Source organism: Pistacia vera, unplaced genomic scaffold (assembly GCF_008641045.1).
Source record: "Pistacia vera cultivar Batoury unplaced genomic scaffold, PisVer_v2 Contig352, whole genome shotgun sequence".
NCBI lineage: Eukaryota > Viridiplantae > Streptophyta > Magnoliopsida > Sapindales > Anacardiaceae > Pistacia > Pistacia vera.
Genome location: NW_022196171.1, coordinates 245,064 through 271,848, shown reverse-complemented (window position 1 = coordinate 271,848; position 26,785 = coordinate 245,064). Strand labels below are relative to the sequence as shown.

Sequence of the window (26,785 nt, the reverse complement as noted above, 5' to 3'; positions counted from 1 at the left end):
TAAAGTTTAAAGATCGCATGAAACATTTATTAAGGTATAAAAAAATATGTATACATACAATTAAAAAAATTTATGGTAGGTTATTTTAAGAAATATTATAAATTGCAACCAAGCCTGAAATAAATATGAATACATATTAACTACTTTTAAGTGGTTAAGTGGTTCAATATAGATTCTTGAGTATATTATTCAAGAGATTTTGATTAAACTCCTTCCTCAGATACTAATAGGAGTAGTCACTTGAGCTTTTGTTCAGCCAATAGTTATAGGATCTCAAAAAATTAATTGAGGTAGACGTAAATTGATTCGAGCATTCTCATCATAAATTATATATATATATATATATATGAGTAACCAACTTTTTCCCACCTAAATAATGCTTTTAATGACACTTTCTCACCTCTTTGGTAATACTATTTTACTATTCAAAATATAATTTTGTTAGTAATTTTGATGTGACGAAGGGTATGATGGTAAAAAAATTTGTTATGAATAAGGACATGATAGTCTATTAACATTTTGCTGACAAAAATTAAAATTTAAAATTAAAGTGTGGATGATTATAAAGCTGAATGGTTACCACCTATTTTCTTTCTAAAGTGATTAAGCAAAAAAATGATTAAAAAAATATGAAACGTTTAATCAAATCTCAAATGAGAACAAAGTGAGCAAATCTACCCCTACCCAAGTTTATTTTTCCTGCTCATCCCCACAACAAGGGCTATGGCATTTTCTGGTGTTTTAACGATCTGAAACAAAATAGGTTTAAGCTCAACGCACTAAAAAAATCTTCTCACTTTCAGTGGAAATTATCTCTTCGTTGCCGATACTTTCTTCTCACTAATTCCCTTCTTTTTTTTTTAATTACCTTCAATTAAAAAAAAAAAAATGAAACCCATTTGCTTATCTAATCTTGTTTTGTTATTATAAGATAAAATCTTGTTAAGAAGTTCGGTTCGAAGAATTTTGGTTAGAGAGGCAAACGACTATGCTGCCATAGCCCTTGTTGTGGGGATGAGCAGGAGAAGTAAACTTGGGTAGGGGCAGAGCCGCAGAAGAAGTGAAAAGAAAGTGATTAAAAAGAAAAAAAAGAAAATGAGAAGAACTGATATAAGAAATATAGAAGAAAATGTAAATGAAGGGGAGAAGAAAGTACCGAAGAAAGAGAAGAAGAGACGAGACGGAGGTGGTGTTTGTCTGAGCTTATGAAAATTAGTTTATAAGCAACAATTACTTATAAGCAAAAATTAACTCATAAGCATTTGAAATTTTAAGCAATTACGTGTTTGGTTAAAGTACTTATAAGTGACTAATAAGTAATTGACGTGTTTGGTAAAATGTGGCTTATAAGTATATTTTATTGTAAAATGACTAAAAAATATATTACATTAAACAAGGACATACTATGAAATTTTAAAATTAAACAAGGATAATGTGGTAATATACTTGGTCAAACTAGCTTATAAGCAAAGTGCTTATAAGCTAAAAAAAAAAAGTACCTCCCCCCCAACTTATTTTTTTTTGCTTATAAGCTCAATTTATAAGCTCAAAAAAGTTATAAACAAACAGGTCAGCTTAATTTTAGAGCTTATAAGCAAGTTTGACCAGCTTATAAGCTTAGACAAACACCCCCGGAAGAAAACGAAAAAGAAAAAAATGAGTAATGGTACGGACAATCGAAATTTTACATTGAAGGTTTGTTACTTAAGGATATGACAATCAATTAAACGTGACTGTACTAGAATTTTTCACGAATTAATAGTCATCTAATATTTATAGATGTTCGTTTATATTTAATAGATTTTTGTTCATATTATATAGATGAGTATTTATTTATTAGAGACGAATGCCTATTTGAGATGGACACCCATCTAAAAAATTTAAAAAAGAAAATAATAGATGATAAATATCTATTTAATATAGATGAACGTTCATATAAGATAAACAATTTTAAAAAATTTGCATTATTATAAACGAACTTCATATAAGATGGACAATTTTAAAAAGTTTGCATTGAGTGGACATTCGTCCTGTCCATTATTTATATTCATTCAATTTTTGCCATTTAATTTTTGTCAATGTTTAAAGTAATTGGACAAATTTTATTAAATTTTTGTCTATATTTAAAGCAATTGAATGGACGCCTAATTAAATAAATTAATATATTAAATAACTTTTGTCGGACAATTAATGCACTAAATAAATTTAAATTTCAAAATTTGTTAATATTATGAAAACTTTTGTCCATATTAAAAACAATTGGATGTACGCCGAATCCAGTAACTTATTTGCGAGTTACCTAATTAGGAATTGTCGCGCGGATGGTTGTAAAAGAAGTAATGATAGCTGCTTCACAACGCGTAGTTGCGTACAAGGGACAACTTCCTCCTGAATATAATAAAAATAGAAAAGACGTAACTGTTAACTTAATAGAGAACGAAACACGTGTCAAGAATTACTATATATTACTTCAGACGACAACGGAGTAGATAGTCACTATAATTAGGAGTGTTCAAAAGAATTGGATCGAACCAGAATCGACAGATATCTTTGATTTAGTTCTAATTCTTATTCAAAATCAGTCATTAATAAATAGATTTCGATTTCAAATTTTTGAAACCATTATTATACGGTTGTAGTTCTGATTTCTATAGTTAGAAATCAAAACCATAATCAGAAACTAGAAACTGAGACTAATATAAAATAAAATTAAAGATTAGAAGGGTTAATAAAAACTTTTATAAAAAAAGTAATGTGAATACATTTATATTTATATTTTATAACATTTAAAGTAAGTTTGTTTGACTTTTGAGAATCTATATTTACAAAGTAATGAAGTTTTTAATTTTTAATTTATAATTTGTAATTTTATTTTTGTTAACAAGTGCCAAGTGGGGGTTATTTGTAATTTTTTAAAGGTTTTTTTACCATTTTAAAAACTTTTGGGGGTCATGAATTTTACAAGGTACCTAGAATCAAAACCGGAACCGTTGTTATAGGTTCTGGTTCTGGGTACCTAGGAACCGAAACCGTCGGTTTCAGTTCTGGTTCCAAATTTCAAGAAACCGTTGATTCTGATTCTGATTCTGATTCTGATTCTGGTTCCTTAAAAAAATACAGGGTATCCGAACAGAACACCCCTGTCTATAATTATGCTGTGCAGTACGTCATGTTACAATGAATGAAACGGTCCCGTTTCAGCTTTCAAATGGACTGAACAACTTTTTGAACCATATAAATTGCCACCAGTTCTTGATTTTTTCTTCAATCCTGTAAGCCTATTACGCGTGTGAGTGAGTTTGGATTTTGTGAAAAGAGAGAAGATGTGGTTGTTTGGTAGAAAAGGGCCATCCGGGTTCTCATCTTCTTCAACAGCCGCGGAAGTTACAGAAGGAATTGATGGGACTGGTCTCACTGCCATTGTTACAGGTTTTATTTTTTCCCAATTGTTCTTATACAATAAGATCTGTTTTTTTTTTTTTTTTTCGGTTGGTTTTAGGATTTGCTAATTATTCATTTGGTACTGTAGAAGATAATTTCTATGTTGTTTTTGGCATCATTATTTTTTAACAATATTGGTTGATACATTGTGTAGTCCATACCATATGTTTTATGGTTTTACCTAAATGATAGATGAGAGCATTTAATTCTTTACGGCTAAAAGGGGATTTTTTTTCTTTTAATTTTTTGTTTCTTGATCTTCTTTTGGTCTGCAGTGTTTTATATTAGCTGGATTAATTTTGACTTCGATTAGCATCTGGTCTGGTCATTTGCAATACGTTTAATAATAAAAAAACCAAGTTCAAATTGCTAACTATATATCTGCTAATTTACCTTCATGGAAGTTCGAGTTCATCCTGTGAGTCATACCTTTTATCAGGGATGCCTTCACCCTCCTTGTGCTAAATAATTAACTTATAGAGTAGTACTATACATATAACTTATGTATAATAAGGATAAAGCAGTGTAGTTGATAAATGAGAATTTATGATGTATCAATAAAGGGTACTGTCACTTGGACTTCTATGTTCATCTGATGTATTGTTGTTGAATAGTATTTGAGGGATTTACCTGAAGAACTTTTCAGTTTTTTCTTACTCAAGAAAGGGTTTTGTCACTTGCATGTTAATTTGATATTTTTTTTTCTTGGATTTCACTTTAAATGTGAAGATTGAACTTGATCCCTATGCTCCTTGGTTAAATAGACATTTGTCTAATTGTCACTTCCGACTTGGGTAAGAGTTGCACAAACATCAAGGGTAACTTTTTTTTTTTTTTTTTTTTTTTTTAATTGGCTATTTGGTGTTTGTGCTAACTTGTGTACTTTTTCCTCATGCCCGGTGTGGTTACAGGAGCAACTAGCGGTATTGGCACTGAAACTACACGTGTCCTTGCATTGCATGGGGTCCATGTTATTATGGGTGTAAGGAATATGACTGCTGCTAGAGATGTCAAAGAAGCAATAGTCAAGGAAGTCCCCAATGCTAAAGTTGATGCCATGGAGTTGGATCTCAGTTCCATGGCATCTGTGAGGAGATTTGCAACAGATTTCGATAACCAGGGTCTGCCACTGAATCTCTTAATGTAAGAAAATAATAAGTGCTACAATGGTAGAGGTCTTTTACTGTTTTACATTTTCAAGTACTAATTCACACATTTAACTTGTCTTATACTCTCTTTGTGCGACTGTCTTAATTTCTTTTGGTCTTTACCTCTTTTGTTTTTACTTGCATAAATAAATTTGCTCATTTTTATCTCTTTGGCTTGATAAGCACAAGGAATTATTCTATAAGTACTAGCTTTCTTTTCTACTGCAAGAAACAATGCAGGAATTATGGCATGCCCATTCATGCTTTCCAAGGACAATATAGAGATGCAGTTTGCTACAAATTATGTAGGTGAGTTACATATATTTCAGGGATATAGTGTAATCTTGATACTCTTAAGCTGTAGTATCAGTGCCCAGAATCAACAAATATTTTCCATCTTATTAACTGTTAGCTAATATTAGATATTTTTGTTTTGGCACATATTACTTGCCACTCACCATCTGTTTTTCTCTAAAGAATTGCAACAAATTAGTAGTCTTAAAAAAATCTTTCCTATTTTACTTTGGATGACATTGTGGTGGCTGTTAGTCGGCTAATCCTTGCTTTCTGATACAATCTGCAGGTCATTTTCTTTTGACTAGTCTTTTATTGGATACTATGAAGAAGACAGCGCAGAAGAGTAACAGGGAAGGAAGAATTGTAAATGTCTCCTCAGAGGCTCACCGATTTGCATATCGTGAAGGAATTCGTTTTGACAAAATTAATGATGAATCAGGGTAAAACCATCCACCCCAAACCAGAAATATACTTTTTGTTTTCTACTTCCAAGATGGCATCTTTGGCAATCATTCATTGACCAATCAAGTGTGCTCAATTTGGGTTGTTTAGTTGGGTTATACAATTATTAATTAACCTCTGAAGTTGCTTAACAGGAGATGTTTGTTTGGGAATATAGCATGCTTTTATACAGGCTACAGGATGGATACTAATTTAAGCTCGGATTTTATGTTTATAGATTGCATGTCTGCCTTGTTCATTTAATTATATTAATGCATATTCACTCTAGAATATGCTAATACTTCATTCAGAAGTATTATTTAGATAATTTTTTTTTGTGTCATATTAAGTCCTATAAAGTTGACCCCTCATAAACATGTTGAATTTTCAGGCACTTACATTGAATTATGCACAATTATTTTGATTATTTGCCCTTGCTTGTGGACAGGTACAGCAGTTTTGGTGCATATGGTCAATCGAAGCTTGCCAACATTTTGCATGCTAATGAGCTTGCAAAACAATTGAAGGTTGACTTTTTGTTAAAAGAGTGCTTAAATTTTTTTTCAAAGAGTTTTTGGTGCTCAACTGCACAATGCACCACCTCTGACAAATATCAGCTTTAACCATGCACACACATTCATTTTGTGTACAAACCATTGACAAGATCAGCTTTATAATCACACAAACATGTATGTGTTTCAATGTTTGCTTGCCATGTACATAATGGACACTGTTAAAACGGGTGCTTGGTTCTCTGAACAGGAAGAAGGAGCGAATATAACTGCAAATTCGCTTCATCCAGGATCAATTGTTACAAATCTTTTCCGTTATAATGGATTCATAAGAGGTAAGCACTTCAGCATTTCATGTAATGACAATAAAATCTTAGGTGTAAGTGTACTGAGGCAAACTCATTTTGTGGTTAATAAACAACATGAGAGATGGGGTGAGTTGTTGCTTTAGAGAATGATAAAGTAGGCTTGGGTAGAACTCACTCTCAAAAGCTAGTTCAAGGGAGGAGGGAGCCCAATCACTTATATACACCATAACAGTCCACTATTGGGGCGATGTGAGACAAATTCAACTTCTAACACCCTCCCTCATGCTCGGCGTGCAAGGTCGGGATCCAAACCTATCATCGTCCCAACCAAAGAGGGGAGAGAAACAAACGTGACTCTGATACCATGATAAAGTGGGCTTGGGTAAAACTTACTCCCAAAAGCTAGCTCAAGGGAGGAGGGAGCCCAATCACTTATATGCACCATAACAGCCCACTATTGGGGCGATGTGGGACAAATTCAACTTCTAACAGAGAAAATTAATGTAGATTGGTTAACTCTTTGCTTGAACTCCTGTTTGAACTTATTTTGTTTTAGGCCATTTTAATTTTATAGCGTGGAATGAGTTGAATTAAGTACACTTATCAAAAGGATTTTCTCATTGTTAATGTGTTCCCATGTATTTGCCATATAGTTAACAGTCATCCATTTGCTGCAAATGCCTTTCATGGTCTCTCATCTTTTTTCTGGTTTTGATGCAGGCCTTTGTAATACGGTTGGAAAGTTCGTGCTTAAAGATGTTAAGCAGGTAAGTTGTATATCACATTAAACTGTTCAGCATGTAAGTGGAGATTGTTGTTCACATTCTTGAAACGGTTGCTAAAGAGTTGTGCTTCTTTAAAGTATACCTACCTTCCAAACTTTTGACAAAGCTCTGTAGAGAAATGAATTTTAAATTTTATCAGAAATTAATATGTTAAACCAGTATCTGCTAGGCCAGGTTATGCATACCAGCATATTATAACACCTGCTCTGTATTTTCTGTTGGCTTAATTGTTTAGTCCACCGAAACCAACGGATAAATTTCATTATACAAGCCTGCTTCTAATTTCTGATACGAATTACAGGGAGCTGCTACGACATGCTATGTGGCTTTACACCCCCAAGTCCAGGGGATAAGTGGGGAGTACTTCTCTGACAGTAACTTGGCGAAGACAACCGCACAGGGTAAGGATATGGATATGGCGAAGAAGCTCTGGGATTTCAGCGTGAATTTAATTAAATGATGTAGCTTCTAGCCAAGCCAGACGTATACATGGTGAGCAATAAGTTGTAGCCGACAGAGAATGCTTGCCAATAACCAAGTAAATGTTTGGTTCTGTAATTGCAAAAGAGATTGTAGTGTGCCTGATATATTATTACTGTATCTTATTCAATTTGATAGTGTCACCAATGCTTGTTTGTTATATTGTTAGATAGAATTTGGCTTTTTTCTTTTTAATTATTTTTCTATCATACTTATATTTTCAAGTCGACAAGATAGAAATACAGTATATGGTAATTTATTAGTGTCATGCACCACAGGACTTAAGTTTATATTTCTAGCCTTTTTGCATCCTAAATACTATTATATTATCTTAAAGATATATATGTTTCCTTATAACTACACAATACAGCTCTAAAGACCTTAGTTAGTAAATTCGCGTATTATTTGCGAATTGTCGATATTTTATCAGCTCAGTCGTATTATTTGTGAATTATTCTTGTATCCGAATTTTTGTTGAATTTTTACAAACATATTTTTCACCGTTTGTTGTATTATACTCATAAAATTTTCGTACTTTTACTCGTATATTTGAAATACTATATAGATTTTAACTAAATGACCTATAAAAAGTGTTAAAACTATGATTGATATTGTTGTATTTTTTTAAACGTATTATTGACAATGTGTCGTATTAAACCTGTACCGTATTTTTTTTGTATTCAAATTTTTACAAACGTATTTTTTATTATTTATTGTATTATACTTATAAAATTTATGTATCATTTTTTTATCGTACCTGTATTTACTAACTAGGTTAAAAACTAACGTGCAACCAGGTAAAAAAAAAAAATTCACGATTTTCTATAAATTCAAACCCAAAAAAAAAGTGTTTTTTTTTTTTTATTCACTAAGGGATCCGGGCACAAAGGGTCATGTAACACATGTTTAACAAATCAGTGGACCAAGATAATTAATCGATTCGAATACAAGGACCTCTTGACTATAACTAAACTCACTAATTAAAGGGTTGGGTTTGTCATTTGGATTCGATCACAACGAGAGTTTAAAGATAATATATTCAATTTCTAACATATAAAATTATTTCTTATTTTAAAATTGGAAACCAAAAGGGGCTATATAAATAAGAATACATGTCACCTCCATAATTTAGAAATAATTATAGTCTATGCTAGATGATATCAAACATAGATTATTAAATATTATGGTTTTAAAGGTATTGGGGCTTTGGTGTATATGGTTAAATCAATCGAACCTTGCAACATTTTTGCATGCTATTGAGCTTGCAAAAAGATTGAAGGTTCAACTTTTGTTGAACAAGGAGAGCGTATTTTTTTTCAAAGAGTTTTGGTGCTTAACTGCACAATGCACCACCTCTGACAATATCAGCTTTAACCCATGCACACCATTCATTTTGTGTACAAACCATTGACAAGATCAGCTTTATAATCACACAAACATGTATGTGTTTAATGTGCTTGCCATGTACATAATGGACACTGTAAAACGGGTGCTTGGTTCTGAACAGGAAGAAGGAGCGAATATAACTGCAAATTCGCTTCATCCAGGATCAATTGTTACAAATCTTTTCCGTTATAATGGATTCATAAGAGGTAGCACTCAGCATTTCATGTAATGACAAAAATCTTAGGTGTAAGTGGACGAGGCAAACTATTTTGTGGTTAATAAACAACCTGAGAGATGGGGTGAGAGTTGTTGCGTTTAGAGAAAATTAATGTAGATTGGTTAACTCTTTGCTTGAACTCCTGTTTGAACTTATTTTGTTTTAGGCCATTTTAATTTTATAGCGTGGAATGAGTTGAATTAAGTACACTTATCAAAAGGATTTTCTCATTGTTAATGTGTTCCCATGTATTTGCCATATAGTTAACAGTCATCCATTTGCTGCAAATGCCTTTCATGGTCTCTCAGCTTTTTTCTGGTTTTGATGCAGGCCTTTGTAATACGGTTGGAAAGTTCGTGCTTAAAGATGTTAAGCAGGTAAGTTGTATATCACATTAAACTGTTCAGCATGTGAGTGGAGATTCTTGTTCACATTCTTGAAACGGTTGCTAAAGAGTTGTGCTTCTTTAAAGTATACCTACCTTCCAAACTTTTGACAAAACTCTGTGGAGAAATGAATTTTAAATTTTATCTGAAATTAATATGTTAAACCAGTATCTGCTAGGCCAGGTTATGCATACCAGCATATTATAACACCTGCTCTATATTTTCTGTTGGCTTAATTTTTTAGTCCACCGAAACCAACGGATAAATTTCATTACACAAGCCTGCTTCTAATTTCTGATACGAATTACAGGGAGCTGCTACGACATGCTATGTGGCTTTACACCCCCAAGTCCAGGGGATAAGTGGGGAGTACTTCTCTGACAGTAACTTGGCGAAGACAACCGCACAGGGTAAGGATATGGATATGGCAAAGAAGCTCTGGGATTTCAGCGTGAATTTAATTAAATGATGTAGCTTCTAGCCAAGCCAGCCGTGTACATGGTGAGCAATAAGTTGTAGCCGACAGAGAATGCTTGCCAATAACTAAGTAAATGTTTGGTTCTGTAATTGCAAAAGAGATTGTACTGTGCCTGATCTATTATTACTGTATCTTATTCAATTTGATAGTGTCACCAATGCTTGTTTGTTATATTGTTAGATAGAATTTGGCTTTTTTCTTTTTTCTTTTTTCTTTTTAATTATTTATCTATCATACTTATATTTTCAAGTCGACAAGATAAAAGTACAGTATATGGTAATTTATTAGTGTCATGCACCACAGGGCATAAGTTTATATTTCTAGCCTTTTTGCATCCTAAATACTATTATATTATCTTAAAGATATATATATTTCCTTATAACTACACAATACAGCTCTGAAAACTAATGTGCAATCAGGTAAAAAACAAAATCACCATTTTCTATAAATTCAAACCCAAAAAAGTAGTTTTTTTTTTTTTATTAACTAAGGTATCCGGGCACAAAGGGTCACGGAACACCTGTTTACCGAATCAATGGACCAAGATACAAGGACCTCCCGAGGAGCATTAACTATTCTTTCTGCAAGCTTTTCTTTTATTTTTTTATTCGATGCTCTCATCTGTGTCTTCCATTTAGAATTGATTATGTAGTTTTTCATACCAGCAAACTGTGATACCTGTCTATTGATTTCCCTTGGCCAACAGTTCAGTTCCAAGTCCACTGAAACTAATGAAAAATTTGACCTCTTCGTACTGCTTCTGATTTCTTACATTTTAGATTGTGTAAATTCGTAAATCGAGTTACAGGGAGCTGTGACCACATGCTATATGGCGTTACATCCCCAAGTCTAGGGTATAAGAGGGGAGTACTTTGTGCCTTTGTTGACTGTACCGTGGCGAACACAACCGCACCTGCTAGTGATACGGATATGGCAAAGACGCTTTGGGATTTCAGCATGAATTTAATTAAATGATGTTGAGTAATTAAAATATTATAACTACCTGTACTTGACAATGAATGAGTGCAGAGTGCTTCCCAGTATGTAAATGTTTGTTCTGTAATTGCAAAAGAGATTGTGGTATTCTCAGTGTGCCTGTTCTTATTACTGTATCTTACTCATTTGAATAAGGTGACATTCTATAATAGTAATAGAATTATAATTAGATTGGTCTAGGTGATATGATATTTATCAATTTACCCAAATTTTTTTCTGAAAAAAAAATCCAGATTAATAAATATTAGAAAACAATTATTTACCGTTTTTAATGAGAGAAAGTTTTACTGGTATTGAATATGGGTTGTGAGTGGGTTCATGTGTTGTATCTGTGACTGTGACACTGCATCTGAAGGAAAGAGGATGTGGTGGTTTAATAGAAAAGGAGCTTCTGGGTTCTCATCTTCTTCAACTGCAGAACAAGTTACTCAAGGGATTGATGGCACCTCTCTTACTGCTATTGTTACTGGTCTTTTTTCTTACCCCTTTCATTTTATTATGCTCTCAATTATATGATTTACGGACAATTTTCCTTTTATTCGAGATTTCATTATAACTTACACAGACTTGAAACCCGCAATTCAATGAATTCCACCAAAAAGAATTACACAAAGTTTTCGAACTAAACAACATTCTGACAAAACCTTGGAGACGAATTTTGAATCCATTATATTGGCTTTGACCGATTGGGTTACCTATTTTTATGAAATCCCTGGTAAAACTTTCTTGTAAGCGCACTCAATTGTTCATTTTGAGGTGGTTGCTCTTGTTATAGGAGCATCGAGTGGTATCGGAACCGAAACTGCCCGGGTTCTTGCATTGCGTGGTGTTCATGTAGTTATGGGAGTACGGAACATGGCAGCTGGGAGTGAGGTCAAAGAAGCAATAGTTAAGGAAAATCCCAGTGCAAAGCTTTCTGCCATGGAATTAGATTTAAGTTCAATGGCGTCAGTCAGGAAATTTGCTGCAGATTTCAAGTCATTGGGTCTTCCGCTAAACCTTCTCATGTAAGATCATTGAACATTTGGATTAGAGATGGAGGATACTCTGTCAATTTTCTTTTGGTCATTCTTGGTTTGTGAATATGGCTTAATATCAGTGCTGCCCCTAAAATTTCTTATTTTTAGTTTTTTACTAGTGTATTGTTTTATCTGAAAAACTCACTGAGAGCATTATATATTTCTAAGTAATAATGCAGGAGTCATGGCAACTCCATTCATGCTTTCCAAAGACAAAATAGAACTACAATTTGCTACAAATCACATAGGTGAGACACATTAATTATTTTTAATTTGTATTGTGCAAGAAAATTAACAGGAGGAAGGGATAGCTTTTGGTTTACCCAAATGATGGTAAAACTATACGGTGTTTCATGTATTTAATCATCAATCGATAATTGTTTAAAATCTTAAACTCTGTTCTTCTCAGCCAAAATGATGAAAAGCTCAATGGTTATTTGAAAATATTCCAAAATGGTTTACAAGTCAAGAAGAAACTTCTAATCTGCTAAGATGAGTCAGCCTATATTTTTGAGTTGTTATATTCTTGCAGGTCATTTCCTTTTGACAAATCTATTGTTAGACACCATGAAAAGAACAGCACGTGAAAGCAAGAAAGAAGGAAGGATTGTAAATGTCTCTTCACGTCGTCACAAATTCTCATATCCAGAAGGCATTCGATTTGATAAAATCAATGATCAATCTGGGTAACATTATCATATTGCCGTCTGTAACTACGCTGTAATTGATTTACAAGTACTTTACTTAAATGATATTTTCTACATTCTATGATGCTTAAACCATGTTGTGTGCTTGAGTTTGCCATTGTGATCACAGAAACTAAACCTGGCTAAAATAAGTCACTTTTCATTTAGATTTTCGTCTGGTAAATTCAAAGCATGAGGCAAAATGATGTCAAAGTGTAAGCTCCTCCAGCCTGCTTGTGACTAATGGATCTTAGCTTGTAAGCATGTTGGTAGGCTTTCATTTAGATATAGTTAGGTCTTGACCATAGCTTATAAGGTGTTTATGCAGCATTTATTTTTGAAAGTGGTCATCAAATATGAAGTATACCTTCATTATCTTAAATGTATGGACTTGACAATGTATAGGTACAACTGTCTATCTGCATATGGCCAGTCAAAGCTTGCTAATGTTCTGCATGCAAATGAACTGGCAAGGCGTTTAAAGGTGTGCGAGTTCTTCGTTCAAGGCTGTTGATTACAAGTCATTATATCTTGATTTTTCAGGAATGATATTGTTTCGTTTTAAACTCCTTTGCCCAGCTATGATTGGATTGGTTGTATTGCAGTCTCTCCTGTTTAAATTTAGTGAAGTGTTCTTCTTTCATATTAACAGCTATTCATAAGTCATAATCTATAGTTATTTTTATTTCATTTACCGAGTATAGTACATTACAGTTCATGATCAGCTTATTCCATGCATCTCAAAGATTGTCAAATAATTGTTTAGTGCAAAGCTTGATATCCTAGTTAGGCCAACCTTATTTTGCTCTAAAATAACAATAGGGTGTTCCCTAAACAGGAGGATAGAGTGGAGATAACTGCAAACTCACTTCACCCAGGCGCTATTGCTACCAATCTCTTTCGTCATCACAGCTTCATCAGTGGTATTAACTCTACTTTAAATTACTTTTTGTTCTATAAATTTACATAGAAACAATTTAGACTGCTTTGGCTCATTTGAAGAAACACAAGTTAGAATACGTTACGTACCTGCAGTTTTGAGCTTTCTAGCTTTTACTAAGTGGTATATTAGTGTGCTCCCGAATACTTTTCACCCTTCAGGCTGACCAAAAGACTATCTGAAATCTCTTCTTTTGTACTCCTTATGCTGATTGACAGCAGATTGCATAAAATTTAAGAGTCAATGAGTGAGCCTTCCAGATACAGATGATTTTTCAGTCAGTTGCCATCTTACTACTAGTCATATTCTTGGAGTTGCTATTTTGTACAAGTACCAGAGGCATATGTTAGGTGAAATGAACATATTTTGTTACTTGAATTTCCTGTGTTTGCAGTATGATGTAACTGATGCCTAAGGTAATTAATGAAAGGTGTGGAAACACATGTTTTAACACAAAGGGGTAGAAAATGGGCATTCATTTGGTACCCAGGAAAAAAAATTTAGTGTGTAGAAGTGCACTTGTTCAAGTCTATAAACCTTTCCCCCTTTTATGACATTTTTTTCATGGAAGTTACGAGGCTTCATGTTGATATTCTGACTCTTTCGGTCTGATGCAGGTCTTCTTGGTCTTCTTGGTAAATATGTGATTAAAAACGTTCGGCAGGTAATTACATACAGTGTCCATTGGATGCATTTACCATAAATTTTGATGAAATACATTTGATGGAAACTGCACTGTCCTAAGGAAAATTGACAGCACTGAACATTATAACATGCTGTGTTACAAAGTTTCTATATTTTGAGCGGGCCCTTGAGTATTTGTATTTTGTTTGTTTCTTGATTTGATATGGATGTAGGGAGCAGCAACCACATGCTATGTTGCATTACATCCCCAAGTTAAAGGTATTAGCGGTCTCTATTTTGCCGACTGTGACATAGCTCAACCAAGTTCTCAAGCTGCTAATACTGAGTTAGCAAAGAAACTCTGGGATTTCAGCTTTGGATTTAATTAACAGATGTTCTCATACTTCTTAGAGACAAAACAAGACATTTTGGTTAAGAGATGGCTGTAGCTGTACCTTATAGACAGGGTCTTATAAAATCCTATCAGATATCCATCAACTAAGTGTGATTTCCGTTTACCCTAGAGAATAATGTTCATGGTCATGGCTGCTGCTAATTGTATCCTTAGAATAATGCAGAGAAAGACGAGCATCTAAACTAATATAGCTTGATTTTTATATTTTGATCAGAACGGTTCCAACCTAAACGATGAAGCATACATCTCAAGTCACAACACATTTGAAAAAAAAAAAAAAAAATTGCCCTCTCAGAAGATATCATAAGAGGATGGGGCAACCCCATATCTTCTTCTCCTAAAAACGGCATCACAAATCTTAACAAATTCAAAATACTTGCTTTCTCAAATCGTATCGTAAGTGAATAATGAAACCCCATTTCTTTCTTTTCTCGTAAAAATAGCACCACCTGCTGGAACTTAGAACATTTACAATATCTAGTTCAAAGTATTGACTCCTGAAAACATGTGTGAGAAAATACAGATTCATGGCATCAGATCTCTTCAGTTAACTCAAGGGGTAATGTACATAAACGGAATTCGGATTGAATAGTATGCACAAGAAACAGACCCAGAGGCTCAACAAATCTGTGATGATTGTCTTGTACACAAACTTTGAACCCTGATTCTGTTCTCCATCTTCTGTACAGCAGTTTAACCCCAAAAAAATTAGTCTACATGCTAATTATTGTACCAGCTTAATCGCTCTTCTTTTGCTATACGATGATCTAAAAAACTGTACTGAAGTCATAGCAATTAATTATGTTCCTTAAGGAACGGCCATGCACTGGATCATCAGAAGTAAGAAGCCATCTTCCCCCATTAAAAAGAAGCCATCTTCCCCCATTAAAAAGAAGCTCTTAATACCACAATTCAGTTAGCCACTAGATGACAATTTATGGACTCAGCTCTGTACAAAGTTGATGCCGCATCATATCACAAACTACCCACAACGGCAGGTTTGTTATTTGCTGGGAAGCTAGCTCCATTTTGAATCAATTGATTCTGCTGAACATTCAACTCTACCATCAGTTTTGTCAAATAGCTTAAGATTACTCATCAATAAGGAGCCTGAAAGACAACCTGGATAACTAAGTCAATGCAAATGACACATGCACCTCCAGCCACTTTGCCCAAACTTACTCCATAGATTTCCCACTACAGCCCTTATTGACAAAATTAGCTTCCTCAGAAGTTGGCACAGTAAATAAAGTGTTCAGCAGGACAAAAAAATCCAGTGTGACAAACTTCTGAGTTCTCTCAGATTGGTGCGCCACAAAGAGAAATGCATAAGATTAGATACCACTGGTCCTGGTGGGTAAAGGAGAGCTGGGACTTAGATCCAGAGATGGCTTCATCTTCACCTGATCCCTTAGGAGCTGCCGAGATACACGATCAGCCAAAATTGACTGTCCATCATAAGGTTCCCCATGAAAAGGCCTTCCAAGTTGCTTCCCCAGAACATCATTTTCAGGGGGCAACAAGTCTGAGAAGATGTGAGACCCTGGTTGCATCCCTCGAAAAATGTCGGAATTTGAATCTTGAAAAGGGCCATTGCAATAAAAACTATTTGAGGGCTTTGGCATGCTTCCAAAACCCTCTTGCAAGTAAACTGGTTGTTTCAAGTGATTGAAAGGTATAGCACCACTGCCACCTGTGAGAGGTGTGGATGAACCTGAAGTGGTCCTTGGGCTAGATATAGGAGAAGGAGATAATCTTCCATTCAGATGTTGTGGCGACCTTGGATGTAAAAGTGGGCTCCCAATGGGAGACACAGGACACGATTTGTTCTTCGGAATAAGGATATCACTGCACATCAGGAACTGATATTAGGGTACAAGTTCATGGTTCTGACAGTAAGAAAAAATAATTGTACTGCAAAAGCAGAATTTTTGGTCCGCTGGGTCAAAATAAATTTTTCAATAACAAAATTGAGATTCTATTAATTGAAAATTTTATTCTCTTATGATTTAACACGATAGAATTTTGGAGGAATGGATTATTAAATATTATGTATTTTGTTCATATAATGCTTCTAATTGCACCAACTTATTGCTAAAATCATTAATTTTTATGTAAGGATAGGATTGATAAATTATTTATGGAGGATATATTTCAAAAACAGGCAAGTACACAAAATTTGTAACTAGTTTTTATACTTTTTTTTTTTTTCATTCTAAACATATCTAGGCTAAGTTTCTGCCCCCTGTCTCCGTCAGTGACAAAGGAGAATTGATGAAAGAGTAACTAGCTATCCACAAAACCTAGGATAAGCCTGGAACAACAAAATTTGGTTCTTTACAGAAACAATACTAGTTCAAAGCTAGAAGCAACAAAAAAAAAATTGCTGATTAACAACTCTCTGAAAATAGAACTGAACCAAAATTAAAACAACTAACCAATACTCCCTCTTTTATTTAGGTTTATGAATAAGAAAGAAGAATCTTGAACCTCTCTTGTCACTGATGTCCTAATGCAAATGTGTGGTAGTAGCTCTTTGGGTGATTTAGGTAAAAGAAACAGTAGGAATTTTGAAGAGGTTAAAGGTGAAGATTTCATTGGCTCGTGGAATAAATAGCCTTTTTTTTGCAACTCTGCGGGCTTAAGTTTCAAGACACCTCTTTCTTTTTAGCTGATTTTGTTTTTGTTTTGGGGGCTGGTTTTTATGTAAAGATCTTATAGCTAATCTGGCTTTTTGCACAGCTTTCACAAAATTTTTTGGGTATACTTTTTGTTTAGTTTTTGCTTTCCTCCTTGGGGGTTAATAGATCACCTTGGTGAATATCTGATCCATTTTTTACTTCTCTCTTTTCTTTTAATGTATGTGTCCTCTCAAAAACTGATAACTAAACAGGTGCTAAGAAATAAGTTCTATGCCACAAAAGAAGTTAACTTCTTCTTATCCTGTTGCCTGAAATGTTCTCCTACTTCACTCTTGCCATATAAGCACCAAAACATCACAGTCCAAGATAGGTGTGAGCATGCATGGTGTGTGAGTGCAAGCACATGAGAAACAGAAAGAGAGAGAGAAACCTAGCATAAGGAGCAGTCGATACTCTTGATGAATGAACTGCAAGCCTTTCTGAATCCAAGGGAGAGTAGTTTCTCACTTGCCCAATACCCTGAAATATGATCAATGAACCGAAGCAAAAGTCAGAATTGGGGGCACACAATGAACAGGTTTGAGGTTTAAATTTAGCAAACAAGCCAGATCTTTAAGATATTCATACGGACACTGCAAAACATAAACCCATTGACAGTTTCTAGGCTCTTCTGCAGAGTCAAAACAGCACCTATACCAGCTCTTTCATTGCATGCAGACACATCAATTACAAAACACTTGCACAGTTTTAGAAGACTATTGGCATATTTGTGTTGCTGTTGTATTCGTCACCTTTACCCAAGCCTTATCACAATTAGGGTCAGTAGAGACGATCATTTCCTAGTTTTGGGGTTATATCATGCTCACATGCATTATTCATTTGCCCCTTTTAACCTACAAAATCAATCCACCTTAGAGCCTTTCACTATCAACAGTTTTATTTGCCCCCAGTTTGCTCCATAATCCTGGAATAGTTGCTCTCTATTTGCAGAACAAATTTTTAAATTTGATCATATAACACTCCTAAACAAAATTAGCCGTCCATCTCCAGTAAACCATCATCCACTTCAATCTTTATCTCATTGTGATACACAACTCAAGATAAACTTGCAAAAGCATCTCCACGTCATTAGTTGCTAAAACATTTTTGACAGATCTGTACAGCACATTCTATGTCAATCTAATTATTTTAAACCTGATTTTAGAAAGGCTAAATATGTTGTTATCTTCTGAGAGTAATAGATCTCTCTTCCAACTCCTACTAAACAGAATATGAACGTAAATATTCTTCCTTCTTTGACCTAAGGTTTGAGATATTTTGTTTCCATAAAGGATCATAAATTCTACATGTCTTCTTTCTAAGCCAACTTCCATCAAACACCTAACAAAACTAACACAAAATAATAAATCCATGTCCCTTACATGGAAAATAATAAAACTGGCATCATAACTCACTGTTTTACACAGCTCTTTAGGAACTCCTTCATACAAATTCACTGCTGGCAAAGGGATCAGACAGCAACCATATTGCTAGAATGTATTATACACAGTACAGAAGTAGCGTGTTAACGTCCACCCAAGATCATTGAAATTTAAGAATATATATTCAGACAAGCTTGCCAATTTGATATTTATGTTATAACCAGATTTCAATGTCAAAACAGAGGAAACTATGAAGGATTTAACAAATATCATCACAGACCACAACCTCAAGATCAATATAAGATTAAATGGAAATCAAGAAAAACGAATATACCAGATTTTTCACTCCATTCTCAACCCCTGGGGATATATCTGAAGGCTCAGAATCCAGAATGGGTCTTTCCAAAGTTGCAGCATACTTCACAAAAGGATGCTCCAAAAGCTCAGCAGCTGTGGGACGACATGAAGGATTACGTTGCAAACATTTCCGCACAAAATCCTTTCCGTCATCTGAGAGGTGATCCGGAATTGCTGGTAGTTCCTTACTGTTTCCAATCTTAAACATGGCAGCAACCTGAACACCGCAACAAACAAATATCTCTTATAAAGAAATTAAGTATTTCAACAAAATGAAATCTTAAGAAGGCAAAATAGAGATCTTTTATTGTCTTCAATACAGACCCCTTCATATTGGTTCCAAGGTGGTTTTGTTGTGGCCATTTCCAAAACTGTGCATCCAAGACTCCATATATCAACAGCAAGATTGCAACCATTTGAGTTCTTTATAACCTGCACAAACATTAAGACTTACGATACACTGGCTAGAACCAAGTCATGATTACGGAGGTTAAGCACAAAAAAGAAAAGTTTCCAACCTCAGGTGCCATCCAATAAGGACTTCCTTTGAATGACAATGGACATGACTGCCCAGCAATCTGCAAAGAGCACAGAAGATAAGTTGGCAAGCAGTCTCTAATAAAACTGTTAGGATCCCACATTGAAAGGGAAAAGGGTGGACATGTGGGTTATAAAGGCTTGGGCACCCTCCCTTGGCAAGCCGGTTTTCCAAAGAGAGTTCTACCCAAGCCCATGAAAAACCCATGGCCCAACCCAAATTATTGAGTTATTAAAGTGGGTTCCCATCAAAAACTAACAGATTATTTGCACATGTAACCATGTAATTGCACTATTTTATACTTCCAAGTATATTCAACTAAATTCATAAAAACCTTAACAGATCATTTAAATCCAATGCATCATTTTTGTAGTCCCACATTTTCAATTTCATACTTGAACTTAGGTTAGTTCTCATTTATTATTACAAAAAATAACTAAGCCTCCACTTACATGCTTTGCCATCCCAAAATCTGCCAACTTGACCCGACCATTAGGGTCTACAAGTATGTTTGCTCCTTTAATGTCTCTGTTAAAGAAATGAAGTTATTTAAGAATGAAGATAGAATATTTGACAGAGAGAAGCTTTAAACTCAACGATAGAATATTTGACAGAGAGAAGCTTTAAACTCAACTTAAATTCAAAATTGGGTAGATTCATTCACCTATGAACAGTCTGTTTAGAGTGTAAGTAGGCAAGCCCTGACAAAATTTGTTGAGTATAACTACGGATTGCTAGTTCACCAAATTGTCCGTAATCCTGAAGAAGTTTATAAATGGATCCACCAGATACATACTCCAGGTATATATAAAGTTTGTCACCAACCTGCTTGGAAATAGCAAAAATTTAACATGTAAAACATGGCAATGACCAGACTTGTCAAAATAACTTACGTTGATATTGTTTAAAAACAAAAGAACCATAAACTTAGTTCCCAGAACTTTCTAAATCATAAATTTCCTGTCCACAGAATATATACATATATTACTAATAACAACTCTTTTCTTTGTCAATGGACTTTTTCCAAATCTCTATCTTTTACACCAAGTTGATGAAAAGCATGTCAAATTAATACCAAAAAGGTAAAAAAACTACACCAAAAAAAAAAAAAAAATCAATTCATAAGATGAATCATAGGAATAATTATAAATTAGACTTACTGATTTGGACCCGTAATACTGCACAATGTTTGGATGCCTTAAGCGGCTCAGTAAGGCAATTTCCTGAAGAAGACTTGAGAGTGAATTTTTTTTGTAGGTAGGCAATGTTAAAACAAAACAAGCGAACAATTAAATAAATCCTCTATGAAAAGGTGCCATTAAGTGAAAGATTAAAAAGAGAAAAATAATAATAATAATCTCAAAAACTGATAGCACCCTTGTCTACTGAGGAGTCAACCCACCTGCATCAACTGCTTAGCACTTTCCTTTGACTTTGCATCATCGAATAATGTAACCTCCTTCATTGCACACATTTCGCCGCTATCACTAAACCAATTAGAAAAAGAAATTAATTCAGATTATACAATATAAGTAATGATCAATCCGTGAAAACACCAGACTAACATAGAAATTCTTTTTTTATTAGAAACTAACTTAAGAAATTATAAGCAGAAATTCAATCATAATTTAGAAACCTAAAGGAGCCAGTGCAATTGATAATCAAGATAAACAACTAAATTGATGGGAGGATAAGACAATTCTATCCTGCAAGTCACTTAGGAACACCCACCTACGTGCATGGAGATGTAAAGGAATAAAATCATAAAATGAACTCAAACATTTTTCTTTTTTGGAATACCTGTTAAAACCAACATAAACATGTCCAAATGTGCCTCTACCCAGAAGCTTTCCCTTCTTCCAATGTGACTCAAGGCTAACTGAATTCTCTATCCTTCCAGGACTTCGCGGTACTTGGGGTGACGTTGCTGCTGAATTTGAATGAGAGAACGGAGAAGAGTTGGAAATCGTTACAGGAGGAAGAGGCAAGCGATGGCTTTGTTGTTTTCCATCATCAGGCCAGCTTGTTTGCGACTCAATAGCTGCCTCTCCAGCTCTTGGATGAATAGGGGTAACAGCACCGCTTTGAATTCTGGAACTGGGCCCAGGGCTAGCCATTCTAGGACTAGGTATTGGAGAGTATTCCGGGCTACCCCTGCTTTGTTGCCAAAATAACTGTCCTGACATGTCCCCTCCCATGGAATTTTGCGCAGAATTTTGACCTGAACCTGCACTAGAGCAGTAGCCAGATCCATGTAATGTGACATCCGCATAAGGCTTCCCTGCCCAGAAAGCAGAATTCACAACTTGCTCAGTGCCAAATCCATTGATTGGACTTCTGGAAGGACTTGACTTGGAGCTGTCAGGAGCACTGCTGAAAGCTACATGAAATGGAACCTGTAGATTTGGCACAGGACCACTTAAAGGTCTTTGCTTAGGTGATTTAGGGGAGAGACGATTACTCAATGAAAGGTTTAATGTTTTTTTGGCCTCTCTTGAGTTTGTTTGAGCGGCATTGGATGAAAGATCCTTGGACACCACCATGCTTCGGGAAAAAAAATTGGAGTCAATTGATAGGGATCATTAAGAATACAAAAGCATTGACCGCATGTGAACACAAATTACAATTACCTTTTCATTAGGATCAATTGCAATAACCACCCTGAAGTTTCAAACACTAACATTTAGATGCTGAGTTTGGGTATATTATGAAAACCATCCATAATCTTTGAAAAATAGTGAGAAACCACCCCTAAGGCTGACCATTTTACAAATTCTGTGATTGACGAACAGGAAACTTGTCTATTGACTCACTTCCCAAGAAACAAAATAAAAACTAATTAAAAAAAAAAATACAAAAGCCCCCAACCCCAGCCTTTTGCACCCATACAAAAAAACCACCACAACAGCCCCTAATATCAATCCCAAGTCAACACCAGATCAACAAAACACCATCCAACAAATTAACTCCAAATCCACACAACCCCCAACAAATCAAAGCTACAAGACCCACCTCATCAGCCAACCCCGCCCCCCCCCCAAAAAAAACAAACACTAGCCGTGGAAAAATCAACCCCAGGCACCAGAACACACCAGCATCATCACCGTAACAACAAAGTTAACAATCATAATAAAACCCACCCAGCACTTCCAAGACCACAAACAACCCATCAACAAAAATAAATCAAAATTTATGAGCCCATACAACAAATACAATGTCAAAGGAAAAAACCTGAAAGAACAGCCACAAAAATATAGAGTAAAAAATTAAGTCAAAGAAAGAAATAAGAGACGGGGAAGGCAGTTCAGCAGTAGGGTGAGGTGTCTGTGGCCTTGGTTGAGTCCTCAGTGGCAGCACCAAAAGCTGCTCAGGGCGGGCGGATAGGCTGTTGAGGTAGGAGGTGGGGGGAGAGAGGTGTGGTGGCGAGACAAAGAAAAGTGGATGTGTTACAGGAAACTACCAGTGAAGGGTGAGCCAGAAGCTGCCAGAGAAGGGTGAGGGGAGTGGGCTGGGTGAGTGTAGGAATAAAAGTGAAGCAAGAAAAAAATATTTTTTTAATTTTTTCAATTTGTAAAAGATCATACTAAGTCAAATTCTGGGGCTAAATAGGCCATTGTATACCAACAAAAATTGTACAGAAGTTGACGGTAGGGTGGTATTTGACTAATTCCCAAAATAATATGGTGATTTTTGCATAATACACCCAAACTCAGCTCTAAGTTCAGTTTCCGAAACCTCAGGGGTGGTTGGTGCAATTGAATCATCTCATTACAATGTAGATAAATTTACATCAATAGTGAAATCATCATAGTTCATGAGTTAGAAGCAAGCTCACCCCGAACCGCTGCTTAAAGCAGTTCTAGTTCCATTGTCATAGTCATTTGCCAGGGGACTGCGATTACGGGAGTCTGCTGGATCATCACTATCAATGGAGCAATCACTGGAAAAGGAAGCGGTGACCAGATCTCCATCTAAATCAGTAGCATTTGCCCTGTTTCGTATGCATGCTGGTTTTGGGAGAGGCAAAAACAAGGATGTCTTTGCGCCTTTTTCCAATCTTGGCTTAGCTGATACACTAATTTCAGAATCAGTACGACCTACAGCTGCAGGGTGCGGACCAGGAAGTGGAAGTGGTTGAGCATCACTCCTTTCAGCAAAACTTTGACACCTGTATACTTTTTTGGAAGGTGATGTTGATCTAGATTCAGCTCGAGATTGAGAACCCAATTCTGAAACTGTATCATTGCAATGTCTTCGAGACCCTCCTGATCTACTGCTTTGTTTACCTTCCGGTGTAGTCTTTAATTTTTGATGTAATGTGCTTATAAAATTTTCCTTACTGGCTTTCTTCTTCGATGATGACTTCCCCCACCAAGAACGCATTTTGTTTATGGTAAAGATGTAGAGTAATAGCAGACAAGTTCTTCTAATGTATTTCCATCTCTGCAACCCAATATATATCACAATGTACCCAAAGTAATTTACAGCTTCTAAAGCTTATTGTGTCCAACAAAAAGGCTCGGTTATTTTGTCCAACAGTTACATTCACCGGCAGTAACTTGGAAAGTCACAATTACTGACCTCAGAATGTCAGTGAGAACTGAAGTGACCTTCCCAATAATATGAAAATACAAAAACCTATAACAAAGAAGAAAAGGGAAAAGGAGAATACCACATTAGAAGTTTTTCCTAAAGAAATTGATATCTAACATGCTTAATGACCATTGTTTGCAATGGATTTGTCAACTCCAAAAATCATACACAGGATAAGAAAATGGCTTCAACAGAACAAACTTTTATTGTAATATTAGTTACGCTGGTCCATTCACACTATTACACAAACATGTACACAATCATATGATTGAATATATTGCTAATTGCGACACCTAAAGAAGTTGACTCAAATGATGGAAGTACCTGTCTCTAACAAATGCAAAGACAACATCCTACTACTTAAACCGGCAAAATCTGACTCGAACATGCAAACTAAGCATATGATGATAACACCCCTAAAATTTCATTAAGGCACAAAAAATCCCCACATATATAAAAGTCATAACCGGTCAGCCAATCTTCAGCTGACCTCTTCAAAGTTCTGAGTTTTGACTGTTTCGTGTCTACTTCATCCAGCAACCTTGAAAGGAAGTAAGGAACTACATTTTTTACTTAATCAACGCACCATCACAATCTTTACTATAAAAGTATTAAACGTGCATTATAAAACCATAAATCATACGAATTCAGTTTCAAATTATACCCACACGTGCGCCTCAAAATCATGTTATACCTAAAACTCATGATGCCTCATAATATACCAATTTCAAATCTCCAATTTTACTCTAAGATTACCGGATTTTCTCGAGAAACAAACAGAGGGTAAGATTTTAGCTTACCTAAAGCAACAACGTCAACACACAGATCTACAAACAAATAGCAAAACAAAAACATAAAATACAAAAACAAACAAATAAAAATAAAAATCGAAGCTAACTAAAATTAAAAGAGAACAGATAGTAGAGTACTCACTTCACATGCTGAACGGCAGTGAATCTGAAGTGAAGAAGAAGACGAAGTGATTATTAGAGAGGCGAAATGGAGAGAAGAAAATCAGGAGAATCGTTGAATAATTGAAGAAATAAAAAAAAATAAACCCTAAGAAATCTGAAAAAGAGAGTTTTTAAGAATTTTTGAGTTGAAAGTTTGAGAAGAGATCGCGTAGAGAAGACAGAGATTGATAGAAATGTAGAGAGAGAGTATGTCTGAGCTGAGACATGGAGTTGTCTGGGCGTTGATTTTAGAATATTAAAAAAAAATTAAAAAATTAAAAATTGACTAACCAATTAAATTAATATAATTAACTAAAAGTAAGTGTGGTAAATTCAAGGTTTAGTAAAACTATTTTCTAAGCGGATTTATGTTGCCTTTTAGTTTTTATTGGATAATATTTTGGATCATCTAGGTTGACTTTTTTTATTTAATTTCATGATTTTAAATGTAATTTTTAAACCTTTTTCATTGTTTATTTTGTTGTGTTTAATTGAAATATATTAAAGTATTTTCAAATATATATAAATATTTCTAAGTATTTTTCTTCTATGTTTTAACACAAAATTGTGACACAAATTCTCATATTTTGATTTAATATAATCTAATAAACTTAGATGAGAAGTTATATTTTAATTTTAATGTCTTTTTTTTTTGAGGGGGAGGGTAATCGGTGGTTAGGAATTACACGTATATCAATTAATTTTCAAAATCCATTGAAATATGAACATCTTATAAGCCTAAGAAACCAGGTAAACATGTTATCGTGATTGATGATCTTAAGATTTGAACCTATAACTTAGAAGAAAAAAACATCTTTGATTATCCTATCAACCCCTTGGTTTATTGTTAATGTCATTAGCAATTACAAAACCATTGATTCATAGCGAGTTAACGGTATATCATTTAACTTGTGTAACAATAAATTGATTTTCTTTTAATTTTTCAATCAAAAATGGCAAAATGAAGAAGAAAATATTTTAATAATGTAAAGAATCTCTAAAAACTATATATTTCCATATTTAACCAATTTAGTTGAATTTTGACTTTAAAATATTTATTATTAGTTATACTTATACAACAATTATTTTTCAAAGCATAATGGCAAAAATTGCAGCTATTTAATTACTTTGAAACTGGAAGCTAGTGACTTTTATATAAGTGACAAAGACCAAAATTATGAAGTCTTATTGAACTATTTATGTGACAACGTTTATTGTCTTTGTGGAATTAAATAAAGACGAACTTGACTAAAGAGGAGACCAAATTGAGTGTTGTTCTAGGTATGTCTTTCTCTATAAATATGGTGGTCCTAATTCCATACTACATCAATAACACTAATTTTAAACATAGCAATATTAAAGACGTAAATATCTCGTGTTTTAGTTAGATTTGTCTCGTGTTTCAGGTTTGCTGAGTTTATACTTATACTTGTGAACATTTAAACATGTAAATTAGATTAAAAAAAAAAAAAGGCTAATTGAATACTAGACTCATGTATAATTGTTTGGTCTTTTTTTTTTTTTTTATATTCCTGTAATTTTTTTTATTATTTTTGATAATAGGAAGAAAATAATTATGGATTGAAAATAGTAAAATAAGATAGGGAAATTTAGTAGAAAGAAATTTAAGGTGAGGATGAAGAGGGGAGATGAATGTAGAGGAATTTAATCACACAAGCACGTGCCAAGTGGCCCACCTTTACTTTCTTATCATCATGTTTG

The 26,785-nt window shown here is 34.5% G+C and overlaps 4 protein-coding genes across 5 annotated transcripts; 3 read left to right on the top strand and 1 right to left on the bottom strand.

The window, feature by feature from the left end:
* The first annotated feature begins 3,264 nt into the window (after positions 1-3,264).
* On the top strand, positions 3,265-7,481 carry LOC116139558 (short-chain dehydrogenase TIC 32, chloroplastic-like). The gene is made up of 8 exons (XM_031425227.1): positions 3,265-3,429; positions 4,353-4,584; positions 4,819-4,898; positions 5,173-5,326; positions 5,776-5,854; positions 6,090-6,174; positions 6,868-6,914; positions 7,234-7,481. The coding sequence occupies exons 1-8, from the start codon at positions 3,324-3,326 to the stop codon at positions 7,390-7,392; spliced, it is 942 nt and encodes a 313-aa protein (XP_031281087.1). The 5' UTR covers positions 3,265-3,323; the 3' UTR covers positions 7,393-7,481.
* A 1,369-nt stretch (positions 7,482-8,850) lies between these two features.
* Positions 8,851-10,073, top strand: LOC116139584 (short-chain dehydrogenase TIC 32, chloroplastic-like). The gene is made up of 3 exons (XM_031425254.1): positions 8,851-9,004; positions 9,346-9,392; positions 9,712-10,073. Exons 1-3 carry the CDS (start codon positions 8,851-8,853, stop codon positions 9,868-9,870), a joined length of 360 nt encoding a protein of 119 aa, XP_031281114.1. The 3' UTR covers positions 9,871-10,073.
* A 1,032-nt stretch (positions 10,074-11,105) lies between these two features.
* Positions 11,106-15,420, top strand: LOC116139570 (short-chain dehydrogenase TIC 32, chloroplastic-like). The gene is made up of 8 exons (XM_031425243.1): positions 11,106-11,344; positions 11,651-11,882; positions 12,063-12,142; positions 12,427-12,580; positions 12,986-13,064; positions 13,419-13,503; positions 14,138-14,184; positions 14,378-15,420. Exons 1-8 carry the CDS (start codon positions 11,194-11,196, stop codon positions 14,531-14,533), a joined length of 984 nt encoding a protein of 327 aa, XP_031281103.1. The 5' UTR covers positions 11,106-11,193; the 3' UTR covers positions 14,534-15,420.
* An 11-nt stretch (positions 15,421-15,431) lies between these two features.
* LOC116139569 (mitogen-activated protein kinase kinase kinase YODA-like) lies at positions 15,432-25,279 on the bottom strand. Of its 2 annotated transcripts, none has more exons than XM_031425241.1 (12): positions 25,044-25,279; positions 23,353-24,155; positions 21,318-22,061; positions 20,920-21,004; positions 20,678-20,740; positions 20,182-20,345; positions 19,970-20,045; positions 19,498-19,557; positions 19,304-19,411; positions 18,957-19,196; positions 17,632-17,720; positions 15,432-16,407 (listed from the first exon to the last, which is right to left on the bottom strand). In XM_031425241.1, exons 2-12 carry the CDS (start codon positions 23,898-23,900, stop codon positions 15,894-15,896), a joined length of 2,691 nt encoding a protein of 896 aa, XP_031281101.1. In that variant the 5' UTR covers positions 23,901-24,155; positions 25,044-25,279; the 3' UTR covers positions 15,432-15,893. The 2 variants fall into 2 exon arrangements, with proteins under 2 accessions (XP_031281101.1, XP_031281102.1); XM_031425242.1 differs by having other exon boundaries at positions 20,182-20,342; positions 25,044-25,278.
* Between the last annotated feature and the right edge of the window lie 1,506 nt (positions 25,280-26,785).